The sequence below is a fragment of the Toxotes jaculatrix genome, chromosome 3, assembly GCF_017976425.1.
Source record: "Toxotes jaculatrix isolate fToxJac2 chromosome 3, fToxJac2.pri, whole genome shotgun sequence".
Classification (NCBI taxonomy): domain Eukaryota; kingdom Metazoa; phylum Chordata; class Actinopteri; family Toxotidae; genus Toxotes; species Toxotes jaculatrix.
The window spans coordinates 13,640,811-13,658,355 of NC_054396.1; the positions used below are offsets into that span (position 1 = coordinate 13,640,811).

Sequence of the window (17,545 nt, forward strand, 5' to 3'; positions counted from 1 at the left end):
TCCCTGACAATTTCTTGAAACTTTCCTGAAAAACAAACTATGCAACACTGCTTGTATGGAAAATCAGGGTAAAGTTTGTTAGTTAGCTGTGTTGAGTTTATAAGGGGTTGCTTATTTTCAGGGGGATTTCCTAAAAGAACTGTCCACTTTAAACCTAAATAGATATTCATTAGTCACTTATTTAATCTCTGTGCTTTGCATTTATGTACACCTGCTTGCACCTGATCTGCACTTAAATAGATTTAATCCATTGTAAGTGAACACTGTCTGTATTTACCCATATTAGATCTAATTTACATACTTCACAAAATTTTCAAATTAATTAATAGGAAGTTATTAGAAATTCACAGACCAATAAAATAAAGTGTTACAGAAGAGAGAAAGAGGAGAAAGAAAGGGTGCTGAACATGGATCAAATACAACACTTTATTTGGCCTTTTTTTCAAATTACATTAAAAAGTATATTATAATTATGTATTCAAATGGTCCAGTGGGTTCCGGTTGGCTTTTCCCCTAACTGAGTCAATGATTCACATTTTTGTCTTTTGTTTCAATCTGCACCTCATTCTCTCTTTCGTCTTTTCGCCATCCATCCATTTCTACCACACAAAGTTTTGTCTGTCTCTCAAAGCCTTTTTCTTTCCTCGTTTTCCATTTGGTCCTGGCTTGTGCGGGTATCTAATTCAGTTCCTTCAGCTCCGTTCAAATGGATTCAGTTATGTTCCCTCCTGGAGCTCGCTGGATACTGCAGTCACACTGAAGTGCGACTCCGCTACAGGCGAACCACACTGGCCCGGAGTCTGGATAGTTTGTATATGAGACAGCCTCACCTCCTCCCTTTCCTTCCCTCGTTCAAGAGGGATGAACTCTGGAAGAAACCCCCACTGGGGCTCTAACACCCCCCCCCTTTCCCTCAGACACACACACATACACACTTCCCAACTTGTCCTGCCTTTGGCTTCATACACTTCATACTGCATTATAATTCCCTGTTTTGTTTTTATCCTTTTGTTTGTTTGTTTATATTTCCTCTGACCCCTTGAATCCATTTCAGCTTTTTTTTCTTTATTATTATTTGGAAGATAATACAATACATCCTTTTTGCATTTTTTTAAACAGGCATTTTGCAAGTACTCTTGTAGAAATCCCCCTCCTCTTCTTCTTGGTCTCAATGAGTAGAGTTTTTACCTGTCTTTCACCACCCCGGCCAGGCACACACACACACAACAATGACACACTGCAGGGAGCAGAGCTGCACAATATCAGCCTGCTGAGCTCTCTCCACACCTTGAGACAATTACCCTCCCCGCCTCGCAGCACCCTGCCCCCTGTTGCTGCTTTCAGGAAAGAGACACACAAATGCAGGAGGGAATGTGAAGAGGGAAAAAAATGTCTCATTTTCCTTCGCTTTTAACAAAACATAAGCTCGCTCTCGCTCTTTCAGTTGGGCAAATTGCAGCTCTCTGCCTTTGAAACTTAAAACACGGGACTCCCCAGTCAGTCGCGTCCCTTTCTCCTCACACACACACACACACAACTTGTAAGAGGAGCGAGTCACATTACAACTATTCACAATCAGGTTCTTCAGCTATTCATCCCGTCTTCATGTCTGACACAAACACACAGAGCTGAACAAAGGCCTCTCTTTCTTCCTCTGTCTGTGTCTCCAACCAGCAGCTCCTCCAGCTCAGCCGCAGATATTTGCACAAAGTCTCACTGCGGTCATCAGCAAGCACACAAATATAGTCACAAATGTGAGGCGAGGAGCACGAGACTGCTGGTTTGTGATATTCATGGGTGTTGGAATGCGCGGCCTACAGAGTGGCAGTGGAAATGTGTGTGTGTGTGTGTGTTCATAATGTGTGTATGTGCTTAAACAGAGTGCCTGTGATGACAGACACAAAGAAAAACACACAAGTCTCGCTCTGTGCCTTTAGGTTCAAGTTACTAATATCACACCACACACACACACACACACACACACACACACACACACACACACACACACACACACACACACACACACACACACACACACACACACACACACACACACACACAGACTCAAAACATTACAAAGAACAAGATGTGACAAGAACAGAAATTACGAAAGGACATTGTGTTCATTGTGGAAAAATACACTTCTTTGTGATAGAACCACAGTGAGATTTCTTCCTCATCATAACAAAAAAAAAAAAAAGGGATGTAGACAGAATATGGATTTCACAGTCATGAAAAAAGACAGAAATCATTGTTTCCAAAAAAAATCTGAGAAATATTTACTTAAATCCAGAGATTGTATCATGTATTTACACCAATTCCAGGAAGCACTGGGCAGAAAGGCTTTTGCCGAAAAGAGTTCCTTGTGTGTTTGCACTAATTCCCACTGCTATTAGGAAAAGAAGAGAGAAATTACTGTACGACTGAACACACAGCAGGGAGCTTTTGATGTGGATATCCGCTAATTTCAAGTCCGGGGATGGTTTTAGTTTCTTCTCATTAGGGAACAAAGTCTAGTCTTCCACTCACACTGATTAGGACCTAGTTTGAATTAATTAGCAAATCCCACTCAAACTTATACTGTAATTTAGTATAATTTCGTTCACTTTGCGCTCATGAGAGATAAGTAATTTATTTTAGCTTCCCTTGATGGTAAAGAATGGGCTCATTAATTGCATGCTTTCTTCCACATTGAAAACAATCAGCAAAGAAACTGTTTGTTGGCTGGCAGCCACAACTAACTATCAGTTTACATAAAAGATGTCAGGTTACCTAAGGGAATTAATAAAATCTTTTTTTTTTTTTAATATCTAGCTGATGAATAAATGTGTCAGCTCCTCTCCCACATTATGCTGAAGAGTTCAATGCACAAACTACCAGACAAGAAGTGAAAAGCTATAAATCTGTCCTGTTGGATTTAAGCAAGCTTACACTTGCTTTGCATATTAAACTGATATTAAAGAGGAAACTGAACTCCACACAAATATCTTGTGTTTGCTGACTTCCAGTGGTTGACGTTGTCACCTTATTGCAGTGATGTGGAAGTGTGCTCAGGGTGTGGTCAGTACACTTTGGCATCACTGTCCTATCCATCATGCTAGGTGTGGTCAGCAGCGCAAAAGGCCTGGAACTTCCAACCAAACGACGCTTTTCGGTTTAGTTAAAGTCCGGCCTCACCAAAGTCATTTTTTGCACTGAGGGCAACTTTGGTGAACTGGTACATGAAGCAGAGCAAAACTAAGTAAAAACATCATTATTACAAAAACTTGTAAGCTAGTTAGTGCTAACTCACCAGTGATTCAACGAGTAGCTGAATCACTGAAGTTGATCCACAGTTTATGGGTACCGTATTATACAGAATTATAATTTTACTCTTTGACCACAAAACTTGATTCATTTACACCGTTGTCTTAAACACAAGTCCCTTTCCTATCACACACACACACACACACCCTATGGCAACTAAAAACACAAAGTATGAAATTACAGAAAGAAACTTTTTTTTATTTGATGGGGTGCCATGTGGTGCAGTAGTTAGACCTGTTGTCTCACAGCAAGGGGGTTCTGGGTCTGAACCTTTCTGTGCGGCGTTTGCATGTTCTTCCTCCCTGTGCCTGCATGGGTATGGATAATGGATAGTTTTTTTTTTTTTAAACATTTAATCAATGTTACTTGGTAGTCTCATGTCTCATTGCTACAAGCTTAAGAAATGAAACGTGATGCTGTGGTTTTGCCTCAGAACCGTGATCTTAGATTTGATTCCAGATCTTTCTCACAATCTACTCTCTCGCTTGTTTGGTCTCTACTGTCAAGTAAGTCTAATAAAGTTCAAATCTAAAAACACATTAATGAATAGATAAATGTTACTCAGGTACTGTAAGTACCTGACAGTCTCTCTTCGCCCCCTTGTTTCTTTAACCTGTAACCACCTTTGTTTTCATCTACACTGACTGACATAATGCGGTCTCATATCTTTCTGTCTCTGTCTGTATATGTAAATATAAAAGTCCCAGAGGCAACATGTCAAAGATGTAATCATATACTGAGTGCTACTAGCTCACTGAACTCCTGAGTCTCCCGAAATGACTGGAGATCAACAGATAACAGCTGCTCAGCGAACACATTATCCGTGCGCACACACAGACACAAACTCACACGGGCTCAGACTAATTGACGGGAGTGTTCAAGCAGGTATTTCTATAACTGATGTCAGTCCTACGGGATGTGGGAGCCTCCACAAACACGTCTCTGCGTACAGTGTTTGATTTGGACACTTCACAGTCAACAGAACATTGATCGATAGAGGGATTAACAGGGACACAAGCTGCTCCAGCTAGTTTGGGACATGACTTCAACAGGCATTCAAAATGTAGAAAACTTGATCAACCTGAGCACAGTAGTGTTCATGTAAACATGCTAATAGGTTCAAGCTGCAAAAACACTGTATAATGCTTTAAGGTTTACCCCTTTTGAACTTACGGTGCAACGGCTGGAGCAGAATACAATGCACTTTTTCTGATCATGGCAACTCATTGAGTTTGAGTTAATATTCCTCTCTAATATGAATTTATAGCAAGTCCAACTGTAATTTGCAGAACTTGAAACCACTACAAGACTTGAATTAGAGGGAACTAATAATGTACCTGAATCCAGATTCAATTTTTTAAAAATGCGATGCCTTGTAATGTTTGAGTAACATCGTTAAAGCTAAGAGGAACAGTGAAATAAAGAAAAACTATAAGAAAAGGAGTGAAGGCTTTTCTTCAAGATGTTAGATATATACTGGAATAATGTGAAAAATGTCATACATTTCTGTGTTATAGCAGAAGAGAAAGTGGCCTCCAGTCTCTAAATCAGCTACACTTTGAAAAGACACAATGTTCTCAGTCTTTGTATAAACTTTTGCAGTTACACTCTCTCTTCCTAGTGAAGGGCAGTAGCGCCCCCTGTGACTCAAAATAGGAACTCCATCTGTCTCTATCTAAATACACTGGTTCTGGAAGTTTAAATGAAAAATGGTTTCATCTCCCAAAAGCCTCATCCGTCTTTAAGGAAATTTCTATTTGTTACAATTTCATGATTTGATCCATGAATAGCAGTACAGTCACAAAAGAGAAGATCATCATATGTTTGCTGTTTTTTTATTCCAGCCTGCCCTCTCTACCATTTGCCTGGTTTACCACATGGAAAAGCTCTTCTCTTTTCTCTGCTCTTCTCTTCTTTTCAAAGCATGATTTAAAGCTCGATTATAACCTCAAATTGGCCCTGAAGACTTTTCCAAAATCGTGGAGAGTCTCCGCTGTTTTACATAAAACAGGACTGCTGCGGACACAGATATTCAGTACACTATCTTGTCATGTGCAAGGGTGTGATTTTTTGCCTCCTGATTGAACCTCGGACTAGTTTCAACCCACAAGATGAGATAAAACTTTTTTTTTTTTTTTTTTAACCACAGTTTTACTGGAATCTGAATTAAGCTCATTGTAGGTCTGAATATAATGAGATTCTGTCAGTTAGGTGATTTTTTTTTCTGTAATGCGCCAAATGGAAAATCTCATTATAAACGCACATATTTTGGAGCAATTTACTCGATTTCAATGATGTGTAACAAGTTTCTGCAGCTGTGTGTGTGTGTGTTGTGTAAAGGAAAATATAAATTACTTTTGTTACTCACACAATGCAGCCATCTCCTTGGGAAGGTCTGCCCCAAACCGGCCAAAGAGGTGGCTACTGGCCAGCAGGTCAAAGGGGGAGTGGCTCCTCATGGAGTTAAAGGTGAAGGGGTACATAGCACGAGGGAAGCCGGTCATGTGACGCACTTGGTGCTCCCTGTTGGTTGCCATGGTGAAAAGTGCTGGTGATGGTTCAGGTGACTTCTCTCTGACTGTCTTGCTGTTTGCTCTTCCTACTTCTTCGTCAGGGGCCTATGGTGAGTTTGAAATGGGCTGGTGCCATTCAGCCCCTCTCAGCTGCTAGCTTCTCTGCCACTGGGCCGCGGAGAGGTGAGAGGGGTGCTGACGAGAGAGGAGGAGCTGGAGAGAGAAACCGGGAGCCAAGTGACCAAGACCTGACCAGGTCCAGACTCTGTAGAAAAGGAGGAAAGAGAAGTAGGAGGGGTTAGATACTGGAACCAAGTTTCAAGTCTGGTTATTTTCCCTGGAGCGTGGTTAACAACTCACCTAAAGCCAATTAAATTACAACAATTTGTTCAAATTTGTGTAACCAAAGCAACAGATGAAATAGCTCAAAAGAAAAGTCCAGACGAGTAACAAAAATGAAGAAGACGAAGAACAAAAAGAGAGTGTTAAACAGTTGACAGAGCAGAAAAGCAGAGGGGGTGCAACACTTTCCTCCTCCTTTTTGTCTCTCTTCCAAGTAGTGCAATGATTTCAGGCTATGCCATATGATTTCAATCAGCAGAACTGAATTATAAAGGGTCTCTCTGTTCCCTCTGCCAGCCTGACTCTAGCCAGCCTGCCAGAGAACAGCCAGCCATAACATGGGTACAATTAACCCTTTACAACAACAGACACACATAACCTACTCACTCCAACACTAACACACGACATGAAGCCTCTGTGCTTCCACTTTGCCGAAGGTTTCTGATGATCACAACGTTTTTGTGCACCTTTTCTGACGCACCTTTTCTGACGCACGTTGTGGCTCCATGATCCTGTCAATAAGCTAAACGAGGGCAGCCCTCCCCTGTTTCGCTATGACTCTCATCCCCTTTAGTGATTTCATGAGTGGGTGGAGCTTAACTCTCTGTGGTGGAACTGTGGTAAATACAGCTCGGCCAAAGAATGTCTTGTTGTTTTGGGCCTGCTTCGGCATGGGAATCAAACACCCAGGGTGGGTGAGAGACAGAGTGAGAGAGTTATGAATTTACAAATGTCCGTCTTTGAAGTACAATGAGGAATATACACACAATCAGCAGAAACACATGGGGAATTCTACTGTTTATAGAGGAGCGGTCTCTCATTTGTGTTGTGTTGCACAGCCTGATGCAGGTACACAAACAAAGGTACGTATGCACAGTAGGCTGCAGCTGTAACTGACACAGCAGCATGTCAATTACAGTTCTGCTGCAAAGGGTTTGAAGTAAACTGTTCCACATGTGGAGGTAAAAATAGTGGGCAGACACACACACACACACACACACACACACACACACACACACACACACACACACACACACACACACACACACACACACACACACACACACACACACACACACACACACACACACAACGAACAAGGATACACATGAGCAATACTAATTGATGGATAAAAAGTTTGTTAATGGTGTTCACTGTGTTTTAAGACTAAAATCATTTAGCAGCAACATGTCTTTCCAGAAAAAGCATCTCGCTTACTCTCAATGGCCCACAGACTTCTCTGTGAACAGTTTTCATAGTTTCTAAATCATAAATCAGCTCTGATTAAAAGTGTTTCCAACCACTCACCTCTGCTTGATTAGGTGGATTTCTAAAAACTTAGGTAAATCTGTCCAAAACTGTCTGTTGATGGTCATTTAGAGGTTTAAATTTGTGGTGCTATCAAGGACTATAACAAGGGGAGTTTCTAATAGTTTAGCCTCACTGATTAAAAAAAAAAAAAAAGGAGTGAAAAAATAATTATCAGATATCTGTGCTACTATTATTAGAGTAAAACTCTTTTTTATCCTATTATTACAACAGCTATTTCTTCCCACACACGCACACTCATGCATGCACATACAGTGCACATTCACACACAAAGCCACAAAGTCAGCGCAGTGAGTGTTGTTTTTAAAGTCATATTTCCCATATTGACATATTTTCTGTAACTGCTTGGCTCTGCTGTGGTTTTTCTTCACTGCGAGGGCCGGTTAGGGAGAGTCCGTGCAACTATTTTTCACAAAGAACTTTTGTGTGTGAGGATCAAAAAATGTCAAACACAGGTTGGACAAAGTGTGTGGTGAAAAAAAAAAAGATTACACACATGCACTGCTGTAGACTGGTCCCACTTAAAAAAAAACAAAAACATATGCACACACATGCTTCCCCAAAAGCAGAACACAGGTATATACAAGCACGGACATGCAGGCTGCAGGAGTGAACATACCCAGATGTTCTGTGACTTTAATCATGTTCATGGGCAAGTAATCAGCGGAAAACACACAGTGTTCACACATGCTGAAGCACCATTGAAAGCTGCAATTGACCTTGAAGAATGAAGGAGTAAATATAGGACGGAGGATCCCTCCACAGATGCAGCTTTTGAGATCCGACTTAAACCAATCAAACTCAAAGACCGAAATCACAAGTATGAAAGCCAGATGTATAAAAGCATTGGGATGGAGAAAAAAATAAAGTGTCGAAAGCTGAAAAAAAAAATAGATGGAAAAAGATAGAGGGAAACAGAGGAAAAGAAAGAGAGGAGAAGAACATAGGAGAGAGAGTTTCAAGCATCTGGCAGGCCATGTGTAAGAAGTGAACAGACCTATTAATTAGAGCCATACTGGAAACTGGATTAATAAGAGAAAGAACTGACTGTGGTGATGCAGCATGGGAGGAGGGAGGAAAACAGGCAGAGCGGTTGCAGAAAACATACATAAAAATAAAGAAACAGTTTTATTTCCACTAATAAACTATGAAATAATGTGCACCCAAGCCAAGGAATGGTTTCTTTCTCTCTAATGAGTAACACCCCCCCACGCCACACACACACACACACACACACACACACACACACACACACACACACACACACACACACACACACACACACACACACACACACACCCCACACCCTTGCTCTCCCTCCAGGGGGAATACACCTTGGGTAGGGCAACAAAAGCAGTGCTGTGTCTCCGGGCCTCCAGGCCTCAATGCTGCTTTTATGAGACCTGCCTGGGTCAGGTCAGACTGGGTCACCTGGTGCTGGTCCTGCTGACACACAAACACACAAATACACTAACACACCACACACACACACACACACACACACACACACACACACACACACACACACACACACGCACACACACACACACACACACACACACACACACACACAACCAATGTTCCCTTTTCCCAGACTATGGGGATTAAAAACAGCTTTGGTGTAAAAACGATGGGGCTTTCCATCTCTCTGTCGTTTCCAACAAGCCACGGCATACTGTCAACATTGCTTGTTTTCACATAACTACACTTTTGGTAATTTCTTCATTGTGTTCGATGCACTGTTGCAACAGTTGTAAACATCTTTCAGTTGCAAACAAAATGCCAACAACTATTTTTTGAATAACATGTTTTAAGTGCTTATTAGGATCATCATCTGGACCTAGTTATGCTGGGTGTAAATGTGACTGAACGTTATGGTTTTTCCAACCCAAATCAGCTTGAGGTTACAGTTATGAAATCACACACACATACACACACACACACAGAGGATCATTATTGAGAGTCCATCCACATTACGCTGGTTCATTTTGAAAAGGCTGTTTACATGTGAAAAGGACCTGTGTCCAGACTAGTATTTCAGGTGCCCACCTCATCAAATCTGCAGCATTACATATTTCTTCTCGCTCAATTTGACACATTTTACTGATCAAACCAAATACCACACGCGTGACCCGTGCATGATCATGTGAGAGCCCTGTAGAAATCATTTATTTATCTGCAGTTTGTAAGTGACAGTCTTTAGTGAAATGTGACACTACCACCATTGTGCTGTATGTAAGCAGTACTTGAGACTGTTCGCATTGAATGCGTGAAAAGAAAAACAGCTAAATGTCTTCTTCTTTGTCCTATTTTGGTCTTCAAACAGCAAAACTGTGTGTCACAACCAACCTCTGGTCAGAAGTGGGACAGACACACCCTATTACTCTGCTGACTCTCAGCTGGTTAAACCTCCACTCTGTCAACTTCTGTTCTCTGTGATCACCTTTACTGTGTTTTAAAACCAAAACTAAAAAAAAAAATGCACCAAATAGTGATATGATTGTGACTCATAAATGCTTCTGGGTAATCAGTCCCTCTTGCCTCTACTTTATGATCTAAAAATCATCTGACAAAATCAGCACAACTAACAAGAAGTTGTGTTTGTAACTTTATTGCCACACACCCTCTACTGTCCGTACAAAAACACAGAGCCATCATTTTAAGATTTATCATCCCTGAAGAAGTTACTGTTGCAACTGTTGTTAAGTGATTTAAAAAAAAAAAAGAGAGAGAGAGAGAGAGAGAGTACAGAAGCCTCAAGCACAGAGAAAAAGTTGTGTTTTTTCTAATTTGCCAGCTCAGTGTGGACATACCCTGTGCTGGGCTGCAACCAAGAGCTCAACTCTTTCTTTTTACTTTGAGTTTGCTTTATAAATAATTTCTTCTCCTCGGGTGACACTTTTACATTCTATGTATTTCTGTACTGTGCATGATGAGACACTTACATAACACTGTGGCAGTAAACAGCTTTGTTTAGGTCTTAGATCCATAAATCTTTGGTGTATTGAGAATTTTGGTCACATTTTCAGTGTTTTTTCTGCACATTATAAAAAAATGTCCTGTTGGTGTGGAGATAATGTGGTGCTGCATTTTCAGGGAAACAGATGACTGGAGAATTACAGTTAATCTTCAGTTTTATGGTATAATGAGCCCACTTTTGAGAAATGTGTGGTAGTAGAAAGTCATTGTATCATTCAGTGTCAGTGAATGAATTAAGGCCTCAGTTAAAGTGTTAAAAAAAATGGAGCTAGATCAGGTTGCATGGGTTAAAAACAGATATGTCATTTAGAGTGGGTACTCTTGACTAACCTCAATATAAAATCAATTCATCATGCAGACACATAAGCTTACATGGTCTTACTAAAGTAGTTAAAGGTGAATGGGTAGTACAGTAGTAGTTTTCTCCTTTTAAGGACAGTTTGGAATGGGGTTGTCTGCAGGTGGAGGCACGGAGCATAGACTGTTTGTTAAGGACTTTCTTTAGGTCAGCTTCTCATCTGATTCTATTTAAAGTCTCCTCCTCCAAAGTGTCAAACTTGACATAACAAGCCTCCTGTAAAGTCTTTGTCTTGCTTTGTACTTGTATCATTGTGTCCACCCTGTCTATACGCCAAACACCTTCATGCAATAGTTACCACCCTTTTTCACATGACACCGGTTATAACCAATAGATGATTGGTTTGCATTATTAACTGCAGCAAGTCAAGAATCAGTTCAAATCTAAACTGCATGCCTGCTCGACGTGAACACTGTTTTTGTGGCAAAACTTCAGATATGTTGCACAATAGGGAATTTTCGAATTGTCCCCAGTTTTAGGAATTTTGTTGAAAACATTTTTTTTTTTTTTTTTTTTTTATAGAAGTATAAATTGTGGAAAAGATGAACACGATGAGGACACAGAGTTGACACCGCACTCAGTGATGCTTGGAAGAACTCCAGTTACTACAAACTGGAACCAGAGGGTACGAATGCTCTGCTCTACTTCACATAATGATGTCCCTTGTTTTGTTTGAACATTTGGTGGATGAGTCCTCAATGTTAGCATATCAGATGGATTACATGATGATGGTTTTTTTCTGTCCTTAGAAGTGTTTTCACTCCAGTTAGAGTGTGAAAACTTGTCTAAGACTAAAACAAAAGCTGTTTGTATCATGATAAACACACTTTGATCTTTTGGATTGAGAACAGGCCACATATACTGAAATGTCTGCTCCTTCGCTTTGCACTTCACTTTTCTGCACTTTTTCTCCTGTCAGTAAATAGAAAGTTTAAAAAATTGTATTTTTTTTCTCTTCCCAAGTATTTAGTCATCTTTCTGTTTCCAAACTTCCATTGTGTGGGTTTCATCCAGAGCGATGTGAGTCAGCTGGAAAACAGGCAGGCATTAAAAGTGCTACAGGCTTTCTCCTTTTGAATTTGTTGGTTTGGTTATCTTGTGTGGTTCTTTTGTGAATAGGAGTTTTGTTTATCTGCCATTCTTTCTCTTTGCTTCTGAGATCTATTTGGAATTGCCTGTGTAATATCAAGCAAATAGTCAATGTTTTTTGGGGCTGAGACACTTTTGACAGAAGAAGCTTTATGGTTTTTGCTCAGCTTGCAGATGTATCTATGTATCTATGGAGGCATTAAATGTGCGATAGTGGGAAGGAAACAAAGAGGACAAACTTAAATACAATGTCTGCATTTGAAACCATACAATCTCATATATGTGACAACTCTGGAGCCACAGAGTAAACTAAAAGGCAGAGTAGGAATGAAGGCTAAAAAACTCCCCCAAAAACAGCCAAATGCAAGGAAAATCATGACTTCAGCAGGGACAATTAGCTGTAAGCCATAAAACCACAATCAAATCTGCCTTATCCTGAGAGAATGCAGCCAGGGATGAGCTGTGCTGAACACACAAAGTAGAAAATACACATACTGACACACAGAAACCATTACAGAGAAGAAAAAACACAGGCACCGTCACCCACAAACAACATAATTAGATTTTCCAACAAATGACCATCCTATATTTTATGTCAAACTGACATGTAAAAATGTCTTTTGAGGAATACAAACATTGCTGGGCCATAAAGCACCAGGGTCTGACAGCCATCTTATAACCGCAAAATGTTTCTGGCTGTGGTAAACACATATTTCCAATTTATGCATGCAATTATGTTGCAAGCTTAGTCAAGAATGTACACACAGATGTAAATATTAGGCCCCAAAACAACATTTGATATCTATTTTTCAAGCGTAATTACTCAGAAACGTCTTTCAGAATGATTGCCAGACATTCATCTTATTGAAATGGTTTCCAGTAAACAGGATCTGATCTCTTTCGCCTGGTTTGACAAGAGGCTATATAGAAAAATTATTTTTATGAAATTTAGAGAAGACAAAGTCTCTGACGTCTCAACTTGAAGGCAAATGTTTGACATTTTGGAAAATACACTCGGTTTCTTGTTGTTAGATGAGAAGATTGATACCACGCTGTACAGTAGTGTCTGTACAGTAAATGCTAAGCTGTAGCAGCAGTCGGTTAACTTGGCTTATAGCTAACAGCCACCCTATTTCTGTCCAAAGGTCCAAGAAGTCACTGCACCCAGACAAGAAATAGTTCGGTACACAATCCTGTATTTAAACCCACATTTAAACAAATGAGAAATGACATGTTAATAACTGAGCTTATAAGTTATTAATCAGATTAATCAAAACTCAAATTGTTAATCGTTAGCTGCTATGAAGTCATCATGTGGACCAGAAATTGTCACTTGCCTCTCCTCTAACTTATGGCTTTACTTTTGTGCACAGATTTAAGCTGTACCACCATATTTGGAATAACACAGAGTTAGCAGTGCTAATGGGGATGATGTTGATGATGGTAATGTTTCATAAAACACACAATGTTGTCATTATGTGGAGCATACCCTGTGGGCTGCTGAGGGTCTCCAGGTTGAAGCCGGGGTCAGCCCCTGTCGCTCCAGGCTCAGCAGCCGGGCCATGGGTCAGGTCCTAATTGACGCATTTGGTAGGCAGCTTTTCATTTAGTATAAAAGTCAAAAGTGAGTGTAAAGACTGCCTGAACCCCCAACTACCCATGTCTCACACACATCACGCTCAATCTGATTCTTGCTGTTAATCCACAGAGAGGATTAGAAGTGTGTTTCAAGGGCTTGTATCCTTTACTGAGGAGGAGCCTTGGGCCATGATTAAACACTCTGAGAAGCGCACTGAGACACATTCAGTCTTGAGTTTTGGAAAAAGTGCAGTGAAAGCAACAATGAATGTTACGAGTCACTTCCAAATCTCTGAAGCCAATTGGGCACGTCGAGTCGAACCGCAGCCAGTGCACGGCTCTCACCAAAATCTCTCTAAATAACCCTGTGGACAATATGTAATTCTGCAGAACAAGAAAACATTTGTGTCCTCTGCTCTCAAAAACAAGTAGCAAATGCTTGCTTCTTTGTTTTGGAAGTTCCAAGTTTCCATTTATATGTGGCGACCAAAAGAACAACCCCCATACAAAATCAAACTCAGCTGACAACGGCCAGCAAAGAAGATGGAGTTTTTTTTATACTGAAGAAATAAAGGAGAACGAAGTCAGTGAGACGGAGGGAAAGAGAGAGAGAGAGAGAGAGAGAGAGAGAGAGAGAGAGAGAGAGAGAGAGAGAGAGAGAGAGAGAGAGACAGAGAGAGAGAGAGAGAGAGAGAGAGAGAGAGAGAGAGAGAGGAGCCAGACATCCTCCTCAGCCTTAGGGGCTGTCATTCTTTCAAAGTGCAGAGAACAAAGATGAAACTGCAGTGCAGTTAAAGGAGTTTTATCCAACACACCCAAACACACACACATGCAAGCACACACAAACTTTTCTAAAAGTCTCTTCTCCAAATGATGAAACCAAAGGAAAAAAAAAACTGGACTTAACGAAGAGCAGATGCATCCACCCTAAATGTTAGATCTTAAAAGTGAAAAAGTTTCGACCTGGGACCAGAGAGACAGAGTTCACTCGGTAGCTGACACTGTGGGGATGTCCAATGACAAAGAAAATGACCAAGTGATGAACAGCCATTCAATCAGAAGAGAATAGAAGGTTATATTTAGCAAGTCTGCCACGGTTTCCCAGAATGTGATGTCTCATATGCTATGCATTGTTTACACCCAGCTGTTTATGCCTCGCTTGCAGACTCGTTCACCTATTCCTGCAGACGTGTTGATAAACACCCCTCCAGACGTTAAGGAAAATTAATCTGAAATAGATTTGTCAAGAGTTCGCTAGGAAAGCTCGCAGCGGGGCCTTGCATTGCAGCGCATTGCATAGAGTGGCATGGTGCGACCGCTCAGCAGTATGGTGTTAGCGGACAGACGTAGACAGCTCGGATCAGCGGGGGAGAAGCAGATAAATAGCATCTTAATCATAATCATCAATCAAGCAATGCATTTGTATTTATATAGAGGATGTCGCACAAGGGATGCTATTTGAAATGATTCACACGCTCTATAAAAAGAGCTCGGGTTTCCATATGAGGAGGTCAGTAAGTTTATTCGCACACATATATGTACTCTCTCTCTCTCTAACACACACATACACAACCACACACACACACAATGCAAAGCAGCAGCAGCAGTGATCAGACACACAGCAGATTGTCTTGTGATATCCGGAGTAGCCTATTTCAGTGTTTCCATCCCACTTATGTAATTGTGTGGATGGAAACCTGTTTACATAAGCTTCAGGGGGATGAGGGACTGAGTGTGTACATACTCAGGTACACCAGACCTACTCAGCCATTTGTGATGTTGATGGAGTGATCCATCAAGTTTGACAGCCAGTCTGCTGGCTGCGAGCCCGCAGGCTAAAGCAGCCACTTCGTCTGCTGCTGGAAAATGACCTGAGATGGTTACAAAGCTCACCTGTAGCTCTCAAAGACTGATGTAAGCAACAACAGAAAACAACATGTGGTGTGCAGTGTAACAACTTCTTCTCTTATTTATGTCATTCTTTAAAAATCTGGGGAATTCCAACATCCGTTTTTTTTTTTTTAAAAACAGATTCCCTTTTCTTTTCCTGCATAGAGGAAAATAAAGTGGTGATCAGAATCTCTCTGGTGGAGTCTGGAAAAAACACAGAGATGTGCATCCATCAATGGAGCAAACAAATGAGGACACACACACGCACACACACATCTCCACAAGCGTTCATCTCCTCAGATGGAGCAGCCCCGGAGCACATGCAAGCGCTGATCAGCTTTCATTCCCCTCCTTAGCTGTTTCTGTTGTTCTTTCTCCCTCTCTCGAAATCTCTGTTCTCAATTAAAGCTGTCCTCAGGAAACTCAATCTCTCCACTCATGCTATCCCAGAAACACACACACACTCAGAGAGAGAGAGAGAGAGAGAGAGAGAGAGAGAGAAAGAGGCAGAGAGAGACAAGAGCAACACTCACACACATCTCACTCATGCTCTGACATGTCCTCTGTCCGTCTGCTTTCTCACACACTGCCAACAGACTGAAGTTATAAGGACAAGACGATCTTAAAAAAAAGGTGGTTCAAAAGCAAACTTACTAGACCTGGGATGTGAACGCCGCACAGTCTGCTGGATAGCGAGGGTAAGTCAGAGGAGAAATGAGCTGAGAAGGAGAGTAGTAGTTGTGTTTGTCAGTCAGAAGTCCCTCTCACAGCGACGACAGAGCTCAGCCTGTTGCATTCCGCCTCCCTCTCCTTTTCCCGTCTCTCTCTCTCTCTCTCTCACACTATCATACACCCTCTCTCTCTCTCTCCTCCTGAAATCATTGTGTACTTTGATTCACAAACCCTGCCTTTGTCACGTGATCCAACACTTCAAATATACAGCACATTTTTTACCAGCCACAGAATGCCCGAAGGAAGGGAAAACAGGGTCCAGAAAGCTTAGGTTTCAACTTGCTGCCCACCCCCTCTTTCCCTCTCTCTCTTTCTCTCTCTCTCTCTCTTTCTTTGTCTCAGCCGTCCTCTCTCTTTACCTCCACTCCTTCTACACTGTACTGTCAGTCAACACTCTTTTGTTGGATTTCAACTCTGCGACTGTTTGTTTTGAATTTCTAAATTTGTTCCTCCCCTGCTCACCGTCCAAAGATAGTCTACACTAACACACACACACACACACACACAGAGGACAGCGGTGCATGCATGCACACACAATCGCACTAATGAAACAGTCATTAACTCACAGACATACACAAACACACATGCTGCAGAGGGTTGCACACCTTTGGGGATATCAGTATCAGCCCTTGGCTTTCGCTCCATGTTTACAATGCCTTGACTTTGGGACCGTGGCCAGCCCCCGTGTGGGAGTCCAGGGGCCTGGGGCCAGTCAAGGGCCACTCTGTGTTTTACTGTGACTAAATTTGCCTGATGGTAAAGAAATACACCCTCCCAGCACCAGTGTCATTATGACTCAGGACAGTGGAAACTGGAAATGCAACATTCAGTGACAGTACTCTGATTTGTATTCAACATTTGTATTAAAATTATTATGATATAACAAATGAATAACACAAAAATAAACATGGGATCAATTCAACTGATCACAAATCTACAGATTAAACGTGTTAACAGAAGTGCAAATTCCAACAAATTGTTTATGTATAATACATTTGAACCGCTTCAAATAAGAAAAATGCACATAACAAAGTACCTAACAAATCTACAGTACTTATGTATTCTCCCAGAAAAAAAAAAACAACACAGAGCCTGGTATATATGTTAAGTGACTTCATTAAATCTCCAAAATGCAAACGACCATGAGCTGTTTTCCATCTTGCACAGCCTGCAAAATACAAAGGCCCATTCTCCCAGCATCTTTAAATCAGTTCATGTGGACTCTTTTCCTCCTACAGGATTTTCCTAAGCAAATCAGCCCGGTGGTTTTCTAGTAAGGAAGCATTTAATGGAGATACATTTGATCCGTGATGAGATCAAACCTGGCCAGTCGGTCCCTGAGGGGCAGAGGTACCTGCCTCTTCATGTCAGAGATAAAACTGTCTGCTACTGTCAAACCGACTGCCGCAGTGGCAAGTCAACCCGCTTA

At 41.2% G+C, this 17,545-nt stretch overlaps 1 protein-coding gene across 1 annotated transcript in view; it reads right to left on the bottom strand.

Moving 5' to 3' along the window:
* The window catches only part of LOC121179249 (retinoic acid receptor gamma-A-like), a 33,478-nt gene extending 17,266 nt beyond the window's left edge, over positions 1–16,212 (bottom strand). Inside the window, exons 1-2 of the mRNA XM_041033971.1 lie at positions 16,039–16,212; positions 5,675–6,084 (exon numbers count right to left, since the gene is read on the bottom strand). Coding sequence (XP_040889905.1) covers positions 5,675–5,843 — 169 coding nt within the window. The 5' untranslated portion in view covers positions 5,844–6,084; positions 16,039–16,212. The remainder of the gene's footprint in view (positions 1–5,674; positions 6,085–16,038) is intronic.
* Between the last annotated feature and the right edge of the window lie 1,333 nt (positions 16,213–17,545).